Below are 23,175 nucleotides of genomic sequence, written 5' to 3'. Positions count from 1 at the left end.
TAAGTGGAGTGGACAAACAACACTTTTTCCATATGGAATTGTAACAATCAGCAGTCCTCCAAATGTGCTTTCAATTCCTTTTTCTTTATTTTTTTAGGACCCTGACCAGGGACTGAACCGGAATGGATCGCAGTTTGGAAGCGCCAGTCCTCACCACTGCACTGCGAGGGTAAGTGTGTTTTCAATTCTTAACGCATCAAAGCTTAGATACTTGAGAGTCGTGATCAAACTTAGCATCCTAAAACATGTTAAAATATGATCTCTTGTGCCTGTCTGCAAGCTATCAGAAATCTCTAAAGGAAATGAATTGAACAACTCAATAAGGATCTATTAATATGAAAAACTCAATACAAAACTAAAATTTGAACATTTCTCTTACTTTTTCCCTCCTGACTCCTGATTTCAAAAGTAGTGTTTTGTCATTTATAAAATTCATTAATGATATTTCAAAACATTTTACTTTGTGGTATACTAAAACTATTCCATCTGCTCTGGCTGCCTCTAGAGATTCTTGAGCAAGACTTTTTAACCACTAAGACATACTTCCCTATCACAATGGGATATGGCAAGGAATAGTAACTTCTGCCATTGTAATTGCTAGAATCTCAGAACAACTTAAACAGTAAACCTGTCAATGTCAAATGTATCCTTAGCTTGGGTTATGAGATAATTTTAATGCAAAAAAAGGGAATGGGGAAAGTCTCTGGAGGTCCAGTAATTAGGACCCTGCACTCCCACTGCAGGGGACATGGAAGCCCCATTTAGTTCCTGGTTGGGGAACTAAGATCCAACACGCCATGATGTGGTTGACCGAAAGGGGGGAAAAAAAAGGGAGGGGGGAGGGGGCGGGGAAAGTCAGTATTGTATGTCTCATAGTGACTAAGAAACAATATTATTCTCATATCAACATTGTTATACTGAGATATTAATTCCTTCAATCTTAGAAGCATAACCCACTTTCAGGTCAGATCTGAGATATTTACCACAAAATTATATTAATGTGCATTATATGTAAGCTATCCGTAACACTGCTTTAGAGTACCGATTAATGCGTGTGTTCTAGAATATTTTAATTTTTAAAAAAGACAATTTGGTATTTTGATTGAATTAACCAATATGGTCATCAGGGCATCTTGATTCTAGTATTTCTAATTCAAATAATTAATCACACAGTGAAAGAACTTTTACAACCACAGTTAGACCTGATGACTTCACAATTTAAAAACTTTTCTAAAAAAATAAAACAGCCAACGAGCATGACAAATTTAATACATTTGTTTCATGTCTGAGACACTTTCATTTAGAGATTTCTGGCAGCATTTATAACACAAGTGGATAATATAATTTCCATTATTTGATGGTTTTCTCACTCCCACAGAGAGCAGAATACATACCCTCAGGGAATAGTCACTCTCAGGGGCTATTTGGTCCATCCTTTCTTGTTTCTTGTACCCTTTCTTCCCTGCTGTCTCATCTAAATCTTCTGGAATTCTGATGTCATATTTATCCTTATCAAAATCAAACTCTGTTGCACTTTTGTAGCTGTAAAAAATTTTTTTAAAGAGCTAAATATTAACTTCATCATAAGAGAAGCAAGCAAGTAACCTTTCGTTAACAAAACAAAGCACAAACAAATACATGGTAAGAGTCAAGATCTGAGGAGCTGGAGGAAGGAAGGAAGGAAGGAAGAAAAGGAATCCAGGAAGGTGCAGAAACACTATTTACTCACATGTTGCCAGTGGGAATGTCAAATGAGAGAGCCACATTCTAATAGCATAAAAAACTAAACAAGCAACTACCATGTGATCCAGCAATTACACTCCTGGGCATTTATCCAATAAAATGACGACCATATTCCCACAAAACCTCTATGCACTTATTTTACAGCTTTGCTTGTAGTAACTGAAAATTGTAAACAACTAGACTGGTAAACACACTGTGGTCCATGCAGACAACGCACTACTACTACTCAGCAAGGAAGGGAGCAGACACACACAAGGACCTGTATGAATCCTCAGAAAATTAAGCTGAATGAAAACACCCAATCCCAAAAGGTTTCACACTATGTGACTCCAGTTATATAATAACATTCTTTAAAATGACAAAGACACAGAAACATGTTAGCAGTTGCCAGGGATTAAGGAGTGGGTGTGAATATAAAAAGGATCCTGAGTTGATGAAAATGTCCTTACTGTATCAATGTATCAACAGTACTCTTACTACAGTGTTTCAAGATGTTACCACTGGGGGGAACCTAGGGAAGGAGAACCTGAGATTTCTTACAACTTCAAAGGAGTCTGCAAGTACCTCAAAATTAAGTTTAAAAAAAAAAATGGGGGTGAGGATGGGAGGGGCAGGGAAAAAGGAAGAGAAAAGAAAAAGGGAATGCAAGAGGTTAGAAAAGCATAAGAATTAAAGGATTTTAAGATTATCACTCTTTCTGCTTAACTCTTACAGTTCAACAGATCAATTAGATCTCTCAATATTATACACTCACTCTAAAGTTCATAGCTTCATCTGGAAAGGATTTTATCCTCACAAAGATTTAGCAACACAGAAGTCTCATCTATATTACTTTTCTCAACAGATACTGAATCATGCTTAGCTTTATGTAATGAACCAAAAGGATTTTTCTAACTTTACCAAGTTGGGACTTGTTGGCTGGGCTTTATCTTGTCATGTCTTTTTTTTTTTTTTTTGAGGCGAGGGATAGTATAACCAAGAGCAAAAAAAACAGTGCTATGTAGATACAGTGGCAGGGCCAGGAAATTTATTTATAACAATATAAAATTATCTCAAATTGAAGCCAAAGAAACCTCAATGAAACACATTTGGGACAAGGTAAATCATTAAATATGCCATAAAATGAAGCCCTTCCAATACATTTCCACTTGGTATAACAATGGATGAACATAATGAAATTACTCCATGCACTTTACTTCCCAAATGGTTAACCAGCTGAGGGCTACTGTTTCACTTACCTTCTGAGATTCCAAATGATGATCCTGGTTCCCTTCTTGCCTATGATAGCATCAAGTTCTGCCAGTAACTGCTGTTCCTTAGAAAATAGAGAATGTTCCAGAATTGCAGCAAGGCTCGCTTTTGATTCTGTTGAATTTAATACCTGTCGTATATTTTAAGTTAAAGACTTAGACCAACACCATTTTTCAATTATAATATGGAAACCAACTCAAACTGAAAAACTACTAAATTATCCTCTAAATTTTAAAATCACAGTGTGATTTCAAATGAACAACAAGAAATATGAACAAGTATATTATGACTCCTAACGAATTTAGTGATTTCAAATATTTGAACGTTTATACAGAATATATTTTCCTAGAGATATCTTGTTTTTCATGGTTGTTGGTGAAAATTTCAAGCCAGACCGTTAAGTCTTACTGACCACAAAAAGACTGAAATAAAAAGGTGAGCTCTGGGAAGCTTAATAAAAATGCAACCGCCTTATGTTGAGTATTTCCATGGCACAATTCCAACAAAGGTCAGAGAGGGAGAAACATTTAGCCCAGACGCAGAGCAGAAGCAGTGGACAGGAACAAGAGCTAGAACGGAAGGTATGATTAAAAACAAGAACCCAGAGGAGGCCAAAAGGACGGAATGGTCCAGACTTATTTCCTCAGTTTTAATTTCAAAATCAAAAGGATATGGTGTCTGTTGAAAGCCACGATTGGGACAACAACATGTTCTGCTTTTATGACTTCCAAGTACGTCTGAGACAAGAAACCCACGCTCATGCTTTCTCCATTTTTGGTAAAAACCATTGCATCTTTACCCAAACGCATAGAACCTGACTTGAAGCCATTTCCATACAATCCAACTGGGACATGATCATTCATGGTGACTTTCTCACTGAAGCCAAAGCTAAAAAGAAAAAAGTATAATCTTCATTTATTTGAGTTCAAACATTGTTAATATCAAGTAAAATGCCTAAGTCTGAATGCCAGCCCTACCCTTCCTTGCTGGATGATCTGTACTGATGTGTCTCCCCATCTCTGAGATGAAGGAAGCCAAATCCACACTATAGGGATGGAAGGACTGTTGCTGCTTTTCACTCACTCAGCCGTGTCCCACTCTTTGCGACTCCGTGGAATGTAGCCCACCAGGCTCCTCTGTCCATGGGATTTCCCAGGCAAGGATACTGGACTGGGTTGCCACACACACACTAACACAGCAGCTCCCTGCCTGGCACAGCCCAGCTAGATGGATGAAGGAGCTGAGGCCTCTGGGACCTTGAGCCTTCCCGTCTCCCTCCTAGTGGGGAGAACCCGCCTCTCTGGCAGCGTGAGGAGCGCTGGAGGACAGCAGAGGGGCCTCTGCTCCAAACCTCCCTCCATCTCGCTCTTGTACGACGTGTGTTAGCTTCCACGTCAGGTACATCTGGGTTCATTCTGACATCCTGTTCTTTGCCCTAGAGCCCAAGACCTTGTGACTATGCTACTTCCTCATCCTTGAATCACTTGAAAATTACTAGTTTCCATCTCCAAAGTGTTAAGTTTTATTGGATATGGTAGCCAAAACTATTTTTCTACTAAAGCACAAAGAGAGGACAATGTACTACAACTCTAAAGGAACGGGGGAATTTAGGTAAGTGAAGACATGGCAGGGATGATGAGAATGGCCGGGACTGCCTAATAACCTAACATTGATAGAAAACAATGGAAGACTTACAGAACAGAGCACACTGTGGGTACATCTCATGTTTAAAAAACAGGAACTACAGGCGATGAGTATGACACATGAAACACTTCAACTAGGTAAAAACAATGATTTTAAGGAGTGTGACGCTTTTACATACCTTAGCATTTTATGTAATTTGTCTGAAGTCATACCGTTCCCATTATCAGTGAATGTCAGGCATATACAGTCATTTATCACTGTTTTGTCAATCCATATCTGTTTAGCATTCACATCAGGGTCATAAGCATTATCTGGGAAACACAAGTTTGAGAAATTTTGATTTTGGATTTTAAAGAAGAGCAATCAGTTTTGAACAACCCTTTATAACCAGCAACAGAATATGTTTTAAGGAAACTTTAACAGCTGAAATGTTCCCGAACGTCTGAAATTCGACATGAAACTAACCTGCACCATGCTGTATATCACTCGCTGACTCTTACGGAATTATCGACAGCTCTCCATTCGTCACACAGAGGATGGGGGCGGGAACCCGCGACACTATGGAAGTGTGAAACCAAAAGAAGCACTGCGACGAAGAGATGGTTAAGACAGGAAGGTCTCGGCCCAAAGAACTAGCCTAGCTATCATAAAGGAAACTTAGAGCCGAGTGTCAACAGCACTTCAAGTTGGTATGGAAGGTCCACACAGGATTACTGAGTGAATGAGAAAGCAGTACGATAACCTATACACAGATGAAAGTCCACCTTCTACACAGTTCTTAAAATTTTAGCCCTTTTTAATCTAATATAAGCCTCTGACGACAGGTACATTTTTATCATCTTCATGAAAGTTAGTCGTCTAGTGGTGTCTACTCTGCAACACCATGAATTGTAGCCCGCCAGGCTCCTTTGTACATGGAGTTCTCCAAGCAACAATACTAGAGTGGGTAGCCATTCCTCTCTCCAGGGAGTTTTCCCAACCGAGAGATCAAAGCCGGGTCTACAGAATTGCAGGCAGGGTTCTTTATCACCTGAGCCACCAGGGAAGTCATCTCTGTACACCTCATCATTTAACACCCTTGTCCAGCATACTTGCTGCTCTCAGAACAGCTATTAAGTATTAAGGAATACAGCAAAGAAAAAGGAAAAAAATTTCAACAGTAGCTGTAATAAAAATCAACTTATGAACTGTCTAAAATCTATCTGAATATTCCTAACTGACTAAAAATACTTCTGAGGTATATTCTGAAGACTTTATTATAATATAAGAAGTGGCTCTCAAACTCCTGTAAGCCTTCAATTAAAATAAAATAATCTTTTTATCAACCACTTCAGCATCATTTAAAAAAAAAAGCACTTAAAATGTGATACACCACAAAGAGCATAATGGCTTTCAGTTGCCCTATCCCAAAACTAGACAAGTACTATGTATGAATGAACAATCCCAGCTGAGTAGTTCCTCTGGGTTGCCATAAAAAGGAAAAAGAGTGACTGTGAATAGCTGCAATGTTATCTCATTTACACCTCAGAGTTTACATCTGAACAGAACATGTTATGGACTTTGGAAAATCTAACTACGCCAAAGAAAAGAAGGAAGTGAAAGCCACTCAGAGTGTCTGATTCTTTGTGACCCCATGGCCTATACAGTCCATGGAATTCTCCAGGCCAGAATACTGGAGTGGGTAGCCTTTCCCTTCTCCAGGGGGTCTTCCCAACCCAGGGATTGAACCCAGGTCTCCCACACTGCAGGCAGATTTTTTACCAGCTGAGCCACAAGGGAAGCCCAAGAATACTAGAGAGGGTAGCCTATCCCTTCTCCAGAGGATCTTCCTGACCCAGGTATCAAACCTGGGTCTCCTGCATTGCAGATGCATTCTTTACCAACTGAGCTATCAGGCATAAAGAAAAGAAGGGTTCTCAAATTTTTTCTTTCGTTATTCTTGGCGCATCCACTTTAGAACCGCTCCTTGACAAATAATCTAAAGTGTATCTAAGAATTCCCAAGAATATAGTTTTCCTTTATTATCTGTTTCTCAAACATGTTTAAATGAAACAATTCATGTGCATGACTTTTACCAAAGAAAACCCATAATGCAAATCCGATCATGACCTTGCCTCTTTTCTCATGTTCACTAAAACACTTTTAGGACTTCCCTGGAGGTCCAGTGGTTAAGAATCCGCCTTGTAATGCAAGGGACACCGGTTTGATCCCTGGTCTAGGAAGATCCCACATGCCTCAGAGCAACTAAGCCAGTACACCACAACTACCGAGCAGCCGATGGAGCCTGAGAGCTGCAACCACTGAGGCCCGTGCGCCGAGAGCCTGCGCTCCCAACGAGAGGAGCCCACGCACCGCAGGAAGAGCAGCCCCTGCTCGCCGCCTCTGGAGCGCCTACGTGCGGCAATGAAGACCCTCCACAGCCAAATCCATGGGCAAACAAACCTCCTAACTACTAATGTCGGAAAAGTGCTATAAATCATTTCCGACTTTAAACATAGTTCTCATTTTTCGGCAATAGATCTATTTCTTTTACGATGAGACTAAAAATATTTTCAACATAAATGCTTCAGGAACTCTGCTCTGACAGTAGTATAGGGTAACACTTCAAACAACAGCATACAGGGGAAGCTGGGCAATGACTGATTTGACACTAGTTTGAATGGGTGTGATGCAAGGTAACTTTTACTAATGTTATCACTGACACGTTTGGTTTTTTAAAAAAGCGTATCTTCATACAGATTATATATGAAACATCAATTTACTTACCTATTAATTCAGCGACTGCACTAAATGGCCAAGTGTGACTTGTAGAATTTGTATGTAAAAACTTCGGGCAAAGCTGAAACAAATCAATGATTCATGTAAATTAATTAAGGCCTCACTTTCTCGAACAGAAGCCAAAATATTCTTCTGTCCCAGTATTAACACCAAGATCAAGCAAAAATGACTTAACTGCTTGTGTCAGGAGACACCTGGAAGATAAAACCCAGATTAGATTCCTGGAAAATAAGGCTGAACTATCAGCCAAACAGTTTCTCATTAAGATGGGCAGCAAACCCCTTGCCTCCTTGCGCCCACCAATCCAGAGCTGTATCAGAAGGGGCCCAATTCTCAAGTGCTCCACCCTGCCAGGCCTGCCTCAGAATTGAGAGGCTTAGTCGCTCAGTGTCCGACTCTCTGAGACCCCATGGACTGTAGCCCACCAGGCTCCTCTGTCTATGAGATTCTCCAGGCAAGAGTACTGGAGTAGACTGCCATGTCCTCCTCCAGGGGATATTCTAGACCCAGGGATTGAACCTGCATCTCTTATGTCTCCTGCATTGACAGGAGGGTTCTTTACCACTAGAGCCACCTCAAAATAACCATGAGATAAAACTAAGACTTGGTCAAAGGGATGTTTTCGCCTTTTGTGCATTAGGCTTAATTAACATATCTAAAAGCCCTCAACCAACGTCAAGTAACAGTTCAAATGCAACAAACCTCCTTGCCTTCTAGAGATTTTGTCTGACTCGTCATAATAAAGTATGGAAGACTATATTAATCAACTTCATGCTACAGGGGAACTCTCTTAATCCTGAGTAGTGCAGATATCAAATGTGTAAAAATGTATAAATGGTTTAAAAAGGCTGAGGCTTGGATATTTCAAAATGCAGAGCATTTTCATGAAATGAGGACTTTTCTGTGTTCATTTTGAACAGATTATCTTACATTTCAGGAAGAAAAAAGAGGCAATTTAAGTGTTTCATGTGAAGAGCCTAGAGATATGACTATAACCAAACATTTGTAGTGTTCAGCTGCTGCCACAAGGTGTCAGAAAGAGGTCTGCTTTTCCTCTGTCCACCCTCGATTTTAGACAACCCTCAAGCATGTTTACCATCAGGCTGAAGTACACATGTGAGAAAAGGTATTCTGTAGAAGAATGGTTTGCAAACTGGAGTATATGTAATTCCAACTTTCTATAGCATATATCTATGTAATAACGGGAGTATAAGGAATTCCCGAACTTTCTAAAACAAAGAGTTTTTATAAAGAAAATCAATTTCCAGACCTTCATCTTCTACAAGAAACCTGCTGTCAGTCAGCCCACCTGAGCCCTAGCCCAGCCCCTCTTGTGCAACCACCATCTCTCCATTCATAAAAGAACACTCCTCAGCCATTCGAGGTCCTGCTATGGGCTATGGTCTTGGGGGGTCAGCTGCCAAAGGAGAAAATCTACACCAGAAACCCTTAGAAGAGTTTGTCTTTGTTCTCTATTTTATGAATTTGTTAGCTGTGAAGTCTGGAGTTAGAAACTGGATATTCTGCAGCAGATGCAGGTTTGATCCCTAGGGTGGGAGGATCCCCTGAAGTAGGAAATGGCAACTATTCCAGTACTCTTGCCTAGAAAATCCCATGGACAGAGGAGCCCAGCGGGCGATAGTCCATGGGGTTCAGAGAGCCAGCCACAACTGTGCACAAATGACACAGGGGTGAAATCTGGGTTAGAGACTGGGCATTTCGGTCCATGCTGTAACACTCTGGTTTGAGATGTATGGCTTTTGGTATATTTAAACACAAGCATTATCTATAGCTATTATTAATTCTCATCTCTAAAACAATTAGCTGGAAAGAAAAACTCCCTAGAACAGCCAACACACACATACACACCAGACAGACTATGGAGTATCTGATCATACACACACACACACACACACACACACACACACACACGTCACATACACTGATCTCACACACACACACACAGTCAGCCTACGGAGTTTCTTTAACTAGACGTGTGATCCTGATCACACACAGATCACATACACTGATATCACACTCACACACACACACACACACACACAGCCTATGGAGTATCTTTAATTAGATGTGTGATCCTGATCCCATGTAAGCAACTGAAACTTCTGTGCCTCAAGTTTTATCATCTGTGAAAATGAGGACGATAGTAATAGCAGCTTACCAAGGTGTTAAGAGAATTAAATAACTTAATATTTGTAAATGCTTAGAAGAACACCTGGAACATAATAAGCATTATAAGTGTGTGGTTTGTTTTTTTTTTTTTAAGGTAAGCATACCTTTAAAGGCACAACTGAGCTCATATAATAAAGAAAATACTCAAGGGCCTCAAGTAAAGAAAAAATTAAAAACAAAAATAAGATTTGAAAATAGGGATACCCTAGGGACTAGAGTTGGAGAAGGAAATGACAACCCACTCCAGTACTCTTGCCTGGAAAATCCCATGGATGGAGGAGCCTGGTAGGCTGCAGTCCATGGGCTCGCTAAGAGTCAGACACGACTGAGCGACTTCACTTTCATGTGTTGGAGAAGGAAATGGCAACCCACTCCAGTGTTCTTGCCTGGAGAATCTCAGAGACGGGGGAGCCTGGTGGGCTGCCGTCTATGGGGTCGCACAGAGTCGGAGACGACTGAAGTGACTTAGCAGCAGCAGCAGCAGGGACTAGAGTGGGGTGCATAACTGGAATGTGAAGGTTTTCACTTTAACAGTGACTGTGGATTGGAAACACGGCAGAGAAGCATGCACTGGGAGGTGACTACCCCTCCTACCTCAATAAAAACGGGGCAGGGGAAATATGCCCAATGAGAAGCTTGTCTGTTTCAGTCTACAGTCAAGGTTAAAAAAAAAAGTCTACCATGAAGTTCTGTAAAGAGGCACATCTTCACTTGGGTTAAGTGTTTCAATTTAACCTGCAGAACCACTGTGGAGACACAGTCTCAACCCGACTGCCCAAGATTCTCTGGGGTCATTACTCGGGGAATATTTGAGTACACAATCTAAAATAACATGTAAGGAAACAATCCACCAAGAGAAAATATTTGCAGACAAGACACAGTAGTCTTAGCGTGCACCCAACCTCACTGAAGTAAAGTGAAGTCACTCAGTTGTGTCTGACTCTTTGCGACCCCATGGACTGCAGCCTACAAGGCTCCTCTGTCCATGGACTTTTCCAGGCAAGAGTACTGGAGTGGGTTGCCATGCCCTCCTCCAGGTGATCTTCCCAACCCAGGAATCAAACCTGGGTCTCCTGCATTGCAGGCAGATTTTTCACCACTGAGCCACCAGGGAAGCCCTATAAAATAAGAACCCCTTGAAATAGCTAGACCTTTAAAAAGTAAGATGCCCCTCCAAAAAAAAACCAAAAAGGAGATGTAATGAAGACCATTTAGATATTTTAAAGAATCAACAGAATTTTTAGAATCAACAAATGGTCCCAAATTTTAAAAATGCTTTAAATATAAGACTTTAAATGTGGAAGCCTGAATGGACAATGTTTACTTCGGCTCCCTCTTGGAGCTGCTATCTAATGAAGGAAAAAGGGTGGGGGACATAAACCCAGGAGAATAAAAAGAATCAAAGAAGTGATTAATAATAGCAGACAAAATAGTAGCTTGGAAACTGTAAAGTACAGAGTAGTGATAACTGCTTTAATATCCTGGAAAGAGCTAAACCCAAAGCTTGCAGGAGACGGGAAAACCAACAAGAAGTAGTCAGGAACTTTGGCAACCCCAGGAAGGCTTAGGAAATGAGACTTTCGCTCCTTTGAAGTCGTATGAAAAACGCGACAGGCTGAAGTATTTAAAAGAAGAAAGAGCCCCCAGACCCTTTTACCCTGAGCAAGTCCTGTAACTACACTCAGCAAACCATGAAAAGACAAGAGGTCTGTGCCCTGGAGAAACTGATGGCCATGGACTCAGAGACAACTCCAAACAAGTGGGTTACAAGTAAACCAGTCAACAGTCCAGAAATAAATGGTCAAACGATTTTCCAGAAGGCTGTAAAGGCCATTTAATGAGGAAAAGACAGCTTTTCAACAAATAGTGCTGGGAAAACTAGGTATCCACAAAAAGAATCAAGTTGTACCCTTGTTGTTGTTCAGTCACCAAGCTGTCTCTGACTCTTTGTGACCCCATGGACTGTAGCACGCCAGGATTCCCTACCCTCCACTATTTCCCAGAGCTTGCTCAAGTTCATGTCCATTGTGCCGATGATGCCATCCAACTATCTCATCCTTTGCCACCCTCTTCTCCTTCTGCCTTCAACCCCCTTCATGGATCATACCCCTGTCGTGGCGAAGGGGCTTACATCACTCAATGAAGCTACGAGCCATGCTATGGAGGGCCACCCCAGACAGACAGGTCACAGAGGAGAGTTCTGACAAAACACAGTCCTTGAAGGAGGGAATGGCAAGCCACTCCAGTATTCTTGCCACAAGAATCCCCTGAACAGTACAAGAAGTCATACCCTTCCCCTACACCATAAACAAAAATTAACTCAAAATGAATCAAAGACCTGACCTTCAGAGCTGAAACTCTAGACTCTTTAGAAGAAAACATAGAGGAAACATTTTATGACATTGGGTTTGGCAATGATTTTTACATGACACCAAAAGCACAAGAAACAAAAGAAAAAATAAACTGAATTGTACTAAAATTTAAAACTTCTGTACATCAAGTGACACATTCTACAGAGTGAAAAGGCAACCTACAGAATAGGGGAAAAAAGCCTGCAAATCAAGTAATATGCAAAATATATAAAGAATTCTCACAACTCAATAACAAGAAGATGATAAACAGATTTAAAAATGGGCAAAGGACTCAAGATATTTCTCCAAAGATGCTCGACATCTCTAATCATTAAGGAAATGAAAATCAAAACTACAATGAGATACCACCTCACACTCAAAGACATGACCATTATTAAAAACAAAAACAAAGAAACACAACAACAAAAACAGAAAATAAAAAACAGAAAATAACAAGTATTGGAGAGGCTGTGAAGCAACTGGAATCCCTGTGCACATGACCAGAGGACTAGAAAAGGTCAGTTTTCAATCCAATCCCAAAGGAAGGCAATGCCAAAGAACGCTCAAACTACCGCACAACTGCACTCATCTCACAAGCTAGCAAAGTTAATACTCGAAATTCTCCAAGCCAGGTTTCAATAGTACATGAACCGTGAACGTCCAGATGTTCAAGCTGGATTTAGAAAAGGCAGAAGAACCAGAGATCAAATTGCCAACATCCACTGGTTCATAGAAAAACAAGGGAATTCCCGAAAAACATCTGCTTCATTGACTATGTGAAAGCCTTTGTGTGGATCACAACAAACTGTGGAAAATTCTTAAAGAGACGGGAATCTCAGACAGACCACCTTACCTGCCTCCTGAGAAATCTGTATGCAGGTCAAGAAGCAACAGTTAGAACCAGACATAGAACAACAGACTGGTTATTGGGAAAAGAGTATGTCAAGACAGCAAATTGTCACCTTGCTTATTTAACTTATATGTAGAGCACATCATGTGAAATAGCAGGCTGGATAACTCACAAGCTGGAATCACGACTGCCAGGAGACATATCAACAACCTCAAACATGCAGGTGATACTATTCTAACACAGAGAGTGAGGAGAACTAAAGAGCCTCTTGCTGAGGGTGAAAGAGGAGAGAAAAAAAGCTGGCTTAAAACTCAACATTCAAAAAACTAAAATCAGGGCATGTAGTCACATCACTTCATGGCAGATAGGGAAACAATGCAAACAGAGACAGACTTTATCATCTTGGGCTTCAAAATCACTGCAGGCAGTGACTGCAGCCATGAAATTAAGACACTTGCTCCTTGGAAGAAAAGTTATGACAAACCTAGGTAGCATATTAAAAAGCAGAGACATCACTCTGCTGACAAAGTCCGTATAGTCAAAGCTATGGTTTTTCTAGTAGTCGTATACAGATGTGAGAACTAGACCCAAAAAAAAAGGCTGAGTGCCAAAGAATTCATGCTTTTGAAGTGTGGTGTCGGAGAAGACTCTTGAGAGTCCCTTGGAGAGCAAGGAGGTCCAACCAGTCCATCCTAAAGAAAATCAACCCTGAATATTCATTGGAAGGACTGATGCTGAAACTCCAATACTTTGGCCACCTGATGGGCAGAGGTGACTCATTGGCAAAGACCCTAATGCCAGCAAAGACTGAGGGCAGGAGAAGGGGATGACAGAATGTTTAGATGGTTGGATGGCATTACCAGCTCAGTGGACATGAGTGTGAACAAACTCCGGGAGACAGTGAAGGACAGGGAAGCCTGGTATGCTTCAGTCTATGGAGTCAAAAAGAGTTGGACACGACTTAGCGACTGAATAACAAAAATGGTGCAGCCACTGTGGAAAACAATATGGAGGGTCCTCAAAAAATTAAATATAGATTTACCATATGATGTAGGAATTCTGCTTTTAGGGATAAACTGAAAAGAACTGAAAGCAGGGTCTTCTTCCCCTTAATTGAAACATAGCTGATTTACAGCGCTGTGATAGCCTCAGGTATACAGCAAGGTGATTCCGCCACATGTGCATCTCGGAGGGACTCTACATACACACACACAGACACTTCTTCAGATGCTCCTCTAGCACAGGTTACCGTAAGGTGGATATAATAGAGCTCCCTGCGCTGCTGCTGTACAGTAGGCAAGTCCTTACTTTTCACTTTGTGTACAGCGGTGAGAACAGGGTCCTGAAGAGGCATCTGCACACCCGTGAACAGAGCGGCATTATCCTAACAGCCAAAGTGAAAGCAACACAAATACCAATTGATGAACAAATGAACAAAATGTGGCACATCTGAATGAATATACAGCGGAATGTTATTCAGCCTTAAAAGGGAAGGAAAATTTAGCGCATGCCACAACATGCATGAACCTCGAGGATGTTATGCTGAGTGGAATAAGTTAACCACAAAGAGACAAATGATGTATGATTCCACTTATACGATATATCCACAGATGTCAAATTCACAGAAGGTTAAAATGGTGGCTGCCAGGAGCTGATGGAAAGTGGAACGAAGAGTTATTTTTTCATGGGTTCAGAGTGTTAGCGTTGCAAGATGAAGGGTTCTGGAGATTCAGTGTACAACAATGTGAATGTACATAACACTATTGAACAGCACCCTTAAAATGGTTAGGACGGTAAATCTTAAGTTATGTGTATTTTACCACAATAATAAACAAATAAAAACCAAGTGAGCAAACTGATCAATGTGACACTCCTATCTCCTATCCCCTGCTGAGCTACCAGAAGAGCAAGCAGCTAGGATTATCTATGCCATGGCTGGAGACCAGATGTAGAATTCCCCTCTGGAAAAAAGGAATGATTTCTAAAATTTTTATTTGGTTCTTTTACAATTGCACCATGCCACTCAGGACAGCATTTTCCCCCCTCACTTTAAAAAAAAAATTATTTTAAAAGTCATTTTATTGTTGTTTAGTCGCTAAGTTGTGTCCGACTTTTTTGCAACCCTGTAGACTGTAGCCCGCCAGGGTCCTGGGTCCATGGAACTTTCCAGGCAAGACTACTGGAGTGGGCTGCCATTTCCTTCTCCATGGGATCTTCCTGACCCAGGGATAGAACCCGAACCTCCTAAGCCACAAAGGAAGACAGATTTGGGGAATGATAATTCCTTGCTTTTTGACTGCTTTCCCCTCCCCGCCCCATTGTCCTATTGAACTCCTATTGGTAGGTGGATTCATTATCCCTGAGCCACCAGGGAAGCCCCAAAGTTATTCTAAACATCCTTATTTTTCTGGTCTAACATTTTTATTCTCTAGGATCAACAGATTCTGACACAGAGTACTCCAACAACAAGCTGGCTCTTCCTACCCGATCAGCCAATACTAAAACCCACCGAACGACAAGCTCTACTCAGGTATAAACATCCAGCTTTTAGTGTCTCATCTGGAAATATAAGCACACTTGAGAATGTGTAAAATTAGAATAAAAAACACACAGTAAAAAGAACATGAAGAAGACAGAAGCAATGAACAAAAGAAAACTGCAAAAATACTATGAATAATACAGCCAGTGACAAGAACAAATACTTTGTTGTGATTTTCTAAAGACAATGTTTCTAGAGAACAAGACAAGGTTTCTAATAATTAAATACATGGTAAAAGGTAGGAGATCAAATGGAGAAAATCTCCCAAAAAGAAAAGAAAAAGCAATTTAAAGGAAAACAGAAGATGAACAAAAGCAGAGAAACAGACGGGAAATTGCTGTCAAAAATCTAAGAAAATTTCCCTGATATTATTACAGGTTTCTAGCCTAAGTACCAGAACAGTGTATTGCATGTGTGCTTAGTCACGCAGTTGTGTCCAACTCCTTGAGACCCCATGGACTGTAGCCCAGCCAGCTCCTCTGTCCATGGGGATTCTCCAGGCAAGAATACTGGAGTGGGTAGCCATTCCCTTCTCGAGGGGATCTTCCCCACCCAGGGATCAAATCCAGGTCTCCCGCACTGCAGGTGGATTCTTTACCAACTCAGTCACCAGGGGAACCCCAATATAATGCATAGGACTCTACTAAACAATAAAGCATGCCTTGAAAATTCTGACAAGAAATCACTTCTAATCTAGAATTGCAAGCCCAGCCAAATTATATGTAAAGAAAGAGCAAGGGTAGCATAAATATATTTCCAAGAAAAGACACATAAATGTTCTTCCCATGTACTCTGTTCTCAAGAAGCTACACCAGTTTTTGGAAAAATGGACAGGCTTCACTGTTAACAGGAACAAAGACAGCAAATGTTTACTGAGTATTTATGGCACACACAGGACGTTATAAAAGACTTTTATGTGTATTGGCTCAGTTACTTTTTAAAGTAGCCCTTTTAGGTGGTAAGATGATTATTCTCTCTTCAGGTCACACATCCAGTTATCTGTTAGACTTTGAACCCAGGCAAATGGGCTCCAGAACCCATGCTCTCAGTCACTAAGCTACTGCTGGCGGCCAAGAGTAAACCCCAGAAGAGGAATATGTGATGGGAAGGAGAAACAAAGGAAAGGGGAAGGAAATGTCCATAAAAATGATAAAGGGAAGTCGCCAACTCACAACTGAGCCAGCAAAAATGACAAAATTTGGGTGTGCTTGAACACATCTGGCAAAGATTTTCCAGTTCTGTGAAAGTGTGGATGAAAGAGTAATCAGTACAGAGAAAAACTAAGCAAACAAACACAAATCAATTACTAACTTCAAGGAAAACAGAAAGCTCCACAGCAAAGAAAAAGCAATCATAGTTTTGGCTGGCTCATGTCTGAATAATGCTAAGAGTGATAATAAATCATATGGTAATTCAACCAAAAGAAAAAGTGAACTGAAGAGTGTGCATATGTGTCACTTAAATCTATAGCAGCATTTCTGGAAAACAACAAAATGGTATCAGCATTTACTTAGAATCATGGAGGCAAAAAGCAAAAACTTAAGTTTTTGTTACTCTGCATTCCATTTCAGAATTTACAGACCTAGTGATTTTTTAAATTTGCACACATTATGGGTCACTTTATGTTCTATGATTTTTGACAAACCCATAAATTCAGTAATTCCTAGCTCCACTCCAAATGCAAACATCTGAGAGCGATACCAAAGGGATGAGCAAACCTTCAAAAATGAAACTATTTATGGGAACTGAAATATCTATTTCACATAATTTTCATGTTACGAAACATTATTCTTTGATCCTTTTTTTTCCCCAACCATTTAAGGATCTCGTGCCATACAAAAACAGGTGGCAGGCTGGATTTGGCCCATAAACCGCAGTTTGCCAACTCCTGTCCTAAAGCAACAGACCACCTAGAATACAGTCCAGAAGCTGCAGATAGGAGATTTCCATCAGTGAGCTTCAAAACAGTCTGTATTACCCACAAAACAAAGATGTAGCACACGGACAGCTGCTACACCCCAAGAACCAGCTAACCACAGTGCCAGTCTCTCAAGATTGTACCGACCCTTATCTTTGCTCCCTTTGTCTTCTCAATCCTGAAGAGACAGAGACAGCAACTTGGGAGGGGCTGGGGAGTGGGGAAGAGAATCAAAGTGCAGAAACAGCAAGGGAAAGGGAAAAAAAAAACCCAAAACAACCCAGTTCACTTTTCCTCACCACAGTTTTCCAGACCAGAATTAGGCCCAATCTGAGGGGAAGGAGCGGGCTTTAAACTGAAGAGCTTCTCAAGTAGATTAACAGCGCTAAAGTGCTTAGTCGCTCAGTCGTGTCAGGCTCTTTGCGACCCCATGGACCACAGACCCCAGGCTATCTTGCCCATGGGGATTCTCCAGGCAAGGATAACTGGAGTGGGTTGCCAAGCCCTCCTCCAGGGGCTCTTCCCAACCCGGGACCGAACTCAGGTCCCCAACATTGCTGGTGGATTCGTTATCCTCTGAGCCACGGGGAAGCCCGATGATTAAACAGTGAAAGTGAAACTGAAGTAGCTCAGTCGTGTTTCTTTGTCACCTCATGGACTGCAGCCTGCCAGGCTCCTCCGTCCATGAGATTTTCCAGGCAAGAAACTGGAGTGGGTTGCCATTTCCTTCTCCAGAGGACCTTCCCGACCCAGGGATCGAACCCGGGTCTCCAGCACTGCAGGCAGACTCTACTGTCTGAACCACCAGGGAAGCCCAGATTAAACAGTGAAAGTGAAGTGAAGTCGCTCAGTCTTTGCAACCCCGTGGTCTGTAGCCCACCAAGCTCCTCCGTCCATGGGATTTTCCAGGCAAGAATACTGGAGTGGGTTATCATTTCCTCCTCCAAGATTAAACAGTGCCTGAGGCTAACTGGAAAGCATTAGGATGTGCCCAGATTCACTGAGGTGAATTAGCAACAATGTCTAAGGCCAGTGGTAAGAAAGAATAAAGTTGCCCTCCATATTCCATCTACTAAATACAAGCTCATTCAATAAATCACTTAGGAACCAAGGAGCCTTTATTAAACATATGTAAAGAACGCTAATAAACCAATTAAAAGTTCCCCTCAAAAGAAACAAAAGAGAAAAACGGGCAAGGAATGTGAAGGGTTGGTTTTTTTTTTTTTTTTAGGAAGGTTTCTTTTAACCCAAAATCAAAAGGGTGAATGAAGTGTGATAAACTTTCAGCTTCTCAGTCAAATGTAAAGTAAAATTTCACATTCATCAGGAAAAAACGTTAAAAGTCTGATGATAGAAGGGGGTCCGTTAGGAATCTCGCCAAATCAAAGTCAAAAGGAAAAAATACCATGTTAAAGCAATGGTATTACCATTCGACTTCCCTGGTGGCTCAGACGGTAAGGCGTCTACTTACAATGCGGGAGACCTGTGTTCAACCCCTGGATCAAGACGATCTCCTGGATTAGGAAATGGCAACCCACTCCAGTATTCTTGCCTGGAAAATCCCGTGGACGGAGGAGCTTGGTCGGCTACAGTCCATGGGGTCGCAGAGAGTCGGACAAGACAGAACGACTTCAATCACTCATTACCATCCGAATAATGAGACTGGCAGAGCCATTCTCTGGCCGGAGGAAACACCCTGATGAGGAGAGGTATATTTTTGCATAACAAGGCCAACTTTTCCAGGAGAATCGGGTAGGGAGGGCATGCCTACACTCTTGAGGCAGCGAAATTTTCACTTATTGTGTGACTGCTCCCTCCACCACCCCACCCCCTCAAACAAGACGCACTGGTACAAAACACACTCAAGGATTTCCAAGAGGCCGAGATGCTCCGGAACGAGACACCGCCAGGAGACGAGACGGGGCAAACCGGGAAAGCGCGGTGACCACCTAGGAGCGATCTGGGCTCCCGAAGGATGCAGCGGAGGGAAAAGTGAAGTCGCTCAGGCGTGTCCGACTCTTGGCAACCCCGTGGGGCTGTACAGCCTAAGAGGCTCCTCCGTCCATGGGATTTTCCAGGCAAGAGTACGGGACTGGGTTACCATTCCCTTTCTCCAGGGAAATCTTCCCCACCCAGGGATCGAAGCCGGGGCTCCTGCATTGCGAGCGGACGCTCTGACCGTCTGAGCCACCCAGGGAAGCTGGAGGGAAGGCGGCAGGAATTGAAATGAATGAGGAAGACGAGTCCCAGCTCGCAGCACCCCGGGGCCCGCCGCCAGGAGGTCAAGGCCGCGGGGCATTTCTGGCCGCCGACGGCCACTCCCCCCGCACTCCGGGACGCCCCGAGGGTCCGCAGAGGCCGGGAAAGGGTCAGGGGGCCCCCGCGGGACGAGGGGCGGGCTGGCCGCCGAGGCCTCGCCCTCGGACGACAGCTGCAGGGCAAACCCGGGGAGGGAGCCAAGGAGGAGGGGCCGCGGCCCCTGCCCGCCCCGCCCCGAAGCCGCGGAGGCAAAACAGAAACCTAACGCCGAGGAAACGAAACTAGACGGGGCCCGGCCCGGCCCTGCCCGCCGCCGCCGCCGCCGCCGCCGAGCGTCTCAACCGTCGGGAGCGAGATGGCCGCCGCCGCCTGCCCCGGCCCCGCCGCGGCCCCAAGCCGCCGTGCCGGGCCGACGAGCCGCCCCCGCCCACCGCCAGCCTCCCCCCCCGCCCCGCACCCCGCTCTCGCTTGCCGGCCTGCCCGCCCTCCTGGGACACGGCCCGCTCCACCCCTCGCGGCTGCTCACCGCGCTGAGGCGGATCCCGCTGGGTGGCTGCGTCGCCATCTTGAGCGAGTTACAAAGCCAGGACCGGCCTCAGCCGCAATCAGACTGGGAGGCGGTTGCGGAGCGCCGAGGAGCCCGCGAGGCCCCGCCTACTTCCGGGGCGGGTCCGCGCGGGCTGGCCCCGCCCCCCGACTTCCGCCTCCGGGCGCCTTGGAGTTGGGAGTGTAGGGCAGGTAAATTCCCCCAGGGGTTAAGGAAGCAGGACCGCTGGAGAGGAGGGTGGGTTTCAGGCTCCGGGCGGGAGCCCTGCAGAGTAAGGCGCATGCGTGAGGCTCAACCGGGTGACTGCAGTAACTGAACCTACAGGCTTTGCCAAACAGTAATCGGTATTTTGTTGTTCACTCGCTCAGTCGTGTCTGCGACCCCATGGACTGCAGCACACCAGGCCTCCGTGTTCATCACCATCTCCCGAAGTTTGCTCAAACTTATGTCCATTGAGTTAGTGATGCCATCCAACCATCTTATCCTCTGTCGTCCCCTTCTCCTCCCGCCTTCAATCTTTCCCAACATCAGGGTCTCTTCCAGTGAGTCGGCTCTTTGCATCAAGTGGCCAAAGGATTGGAGCTTCAACTTCAGCATCAGTCCTTGCAATGAATAGTCAGGGTTGATTTTCTTTGGGATTGACTGGTTTGATTTCCTTGAAGTCCAGGGGACTCTCAAGGATCTTCTCCAGCAGCACAGTTCGAACGCGTCAGTTCTTTGGTGCTCAGCCTCCTTTATGGTCCAGATCTCACATCCATACCTGAGGACTGGAAAAATCGTAGCTTTGACTAAACGAACCTTTGTAGGCGTAGTAATGTCTCTGTTTTTTAATATGCTTTCTAGGTTTGTCATAGCTTTTCTTTCAAGGAGCAAGCGTCTTTTAATTTCTTGGCTGCATTCACTGTCCACAGTGATTTTGAAGCCCAAGAAAATAAAGTCTGTCAGTTTCCCCATCTATTTGCCATGAAGTGATGGGACTGGATGATATGATCTTAGTTTTCTGAATGTTGAGTTTTAAGCCAGCTTTCTCACTGTCTTCTTTCACCTTCATCAAGAGTCTCTTTAATTCCTCTTTGCTTTCCGCCATAGCATGGTATCTTCTGCATATCTGAGGTTATTGATATTTCTCCTGATTAGTTGATATTAATCAGTATGGAGGCTGCAAATAATAAAGAGCCCTGTCTGGAGTCTTGGGAATGACAACTGGGGATACACATGTTCTAGCAAAATAGAATGTTTGGGGAAGAGAAAGAGTTGGGGGAGTTATAAAGGCAAAATCCACAAGTTTTGTTAAAGTTGTATTGCAGGAATTATGATTGACTTTGATACTAAAAGGAAATATTCCTCTTTAAGGGATGGATTTGTGACCAGTTATTTAGGATATGGGCCGGATAAGTATCTTGAATTTCTGCAACCCTGTGCAAATGTTCTGAATATCTTTGTTAGACGATAAGTGGGCAAAAGGTCAGATTCAATCTGGGCAGAGACATAAATCACTTCCTCAGTGGCCTCTGGCTCCACTCTGGAGAGTTCTTTTAGCAGTACAAAACTGATTCTCTTTTGATTTTCCTTTTGCAGCCTGAGGTCCCCAAGTTTGAAGACAGGTGCCATGGGTGTTGGTGACCCAAAAAGGTGCACTTGAAGTGCTTGACTGGACTGGACATGAATTACACTGAAGAAAGCCATCACATGCCTGCCAGTGTCATCATGTTGTGAAACCTTATTGAGATGAGGTGACTCAGATGGTGAAGAATCTGCCTGCAAGACAGGAGACCTGGGTTCAATCCTTGGGTTGGGAAGATCCCCTGGAGAAGGGAATGGCTACCCACTTCAGTATTCTTACCTGGAGAATCCCATGGACGGAGAAGCCTGGTGGGCTACAGTCTATGGGGTCGCAAAGAGTTGGATATGACTGAGTGACTAACACTTAATGAGATGAAGATTTGTACTTTGGGGATTTACACTGAAAATTATCACCCTTCATTCTGATAAAAAGAGTCCTTTCTCAAAAAAAAAAAAAAAAAAAAAAAGTCCTTTCTCATACAGTCTTTGCTCCTGTATCTATATCGACCTTGAGCTGGGCCTTGGGCTAATTAGCAGGATATAGAAATGAGTAAGTTGGGACTTCCCTGGTGGTCCAGGAGTTAAGCCTCTGAGATTCCTCTGTAGGGGGCAGGAATTCCATCCTGGGTGGGAAACTAAGATCCTGCTTGCTGAGCAGCCAAAGAAAAATGAAAGAAATGGATAAGTCAAGAGCTGTCAGATACTGCAGTTAAAGAAAGAGTTAAAAGGTTTTTCTTAAAATATTCACTGCGGTTTTTAAAAAATACTTATTTGGCTGTGCAGGTCTTACTTGTGGCATGCGGGATCTTTAGTTGCAGCATGTGAACTGTTGGTGCAGCATGTAGGATCTAGTTCCCTGACCGGGGATGAAACCCAGGCCTCTGCATTGGGATCGCAGAGTCCGAACCCCAGGACCATCAGGGAAGTCCTCGCTGCATCTTTATAATTGTAAAAGAAATACATTTGCTTTGTAAAATTCAAATAACATGGAAATATAAAACATAACATTTACCCCAATCCGTTTACTGGAACATATGAATTTGGTATACATTACTCCATATTTACTATATGCTAAATATATATGCTAAATACTGTTTACAGTGTGGAACTAGACATTACATACTCCTCTGCAACTCGTGTTTTTGTTTTATTTAATTATTTCAGTTTGAGATTTGTAAGTGCCCAAATAGTTTTGAATAAATGAACAAAGGAGGAAATGGTAAAAACAAACAGGACTTTGCTGGTGGTCCAGTGGTTAAGAATCTGCCTGCCAATGCAGGGGACTATCCCTAGTCCTGGAAGATCCCAAATGCCACGAGATAGCTAGCCCATGTGGTGTCCTAACGCCCATGCTCTGAAATAAGAAAATCCACTGCCATGAGAAGCCCAAGTATCGCAACTAGAGAGTAGCCCCTGCTCACCACAATGAGAGAAAGCCTACACGCAGCAGCCAAGATCCAACACAGCCAAAAATAAGTAAATAAAATTAACAACAACAACGCAGAACACCCTGTGCTCTGTCGTCACCCTTACTATTGACCA

The 23,175-nt window shown here is 43.0% G+C and overlaps 1 protein-coding gene and 1 long non-coding RNA gene across 3 annotated transcripts in view; one reads left to right on the top strand and one right to left on the bottom strand.

The window, feature by feature from the left end:
* Positions 1 to 20,141, bottom strand: part of MORC3 (MORC family CW-type zinc finger 3) — a 41,793-nt gene extending 21,652 nt beyond the window's left edge. Inside the window, exons 1-6 of one of the 2 annotated variants that reach the window (XM_070466964.1) lie at positions 20,050 to 20,141; positions 7,405 to 7,477; positions 4,817 to 4,949; positions 3,669 to 3,882; positions 2,982 to 3,130; positions 1,395 to 1,542 (exon numbers count right to left, since the gene is read on the bottom strand). In XM_070466964.1, the coding sequence (XP_070323065.1) occupies positions 1,395 to 1,542; positions 2,982 to 3,130; positions 3,669 to 3,882; positions 4,817 to 4,949; positions 7,405 to 7,477; positions 20,050 to 20,088 (756 nt within the window). In that variant the 5' untranslated portion in view covers positions 20,089 to 20,141. Of the gene's footprint in view, positions 1 to 1,394; positions 1,543 to 2,981; positions 3,131 to 3,668; positions 3,883 to 4,816; positions 4,950 to 5,103; positions 5,398 to 7,404; positions 7,478 to 20,049 lie in introns of those variants that run through there. The other variant, XM_070466965.1, reaches the window with a different exon arrangement.
* Positions 20,142 to 20,170: 29 nt separating this feature from the next.
* Positions 20,171 to 22,766, top strand: LOC139034838 (uncharacterized). The gene is made up of 2 exons (XR_011487428.1): positions 20,171 to 20,261; positions 21,649 to 22,766. It is a non-coding gene; the product is annotated as an uncharacterized lncRNA (long non-coding RNA).
* Positions 22,767 to 23,175: the final 409 nt, after the last annotated feature.

This window comes from Odocoileus virginianus, chromosome 4 (assembly GCF_023699985.2).
Source record: "Odocoileus virginianus isolate 20LAN1187 ecotype Illinois chromosome 4, Ovbor_1.2, whole genome shotgun sequence".
Taxonomy (NCBI): Eukaryota; Metazoa; Chordata; class Mammalia; order Artiodactyla; family Cervidae; genus Odocoileus; species Odocoileus virginianus.
Note: the sequence above shows the minus strand (reverse complement) of the source record. Positions and strands in the feature narration are given on the sequence as shown.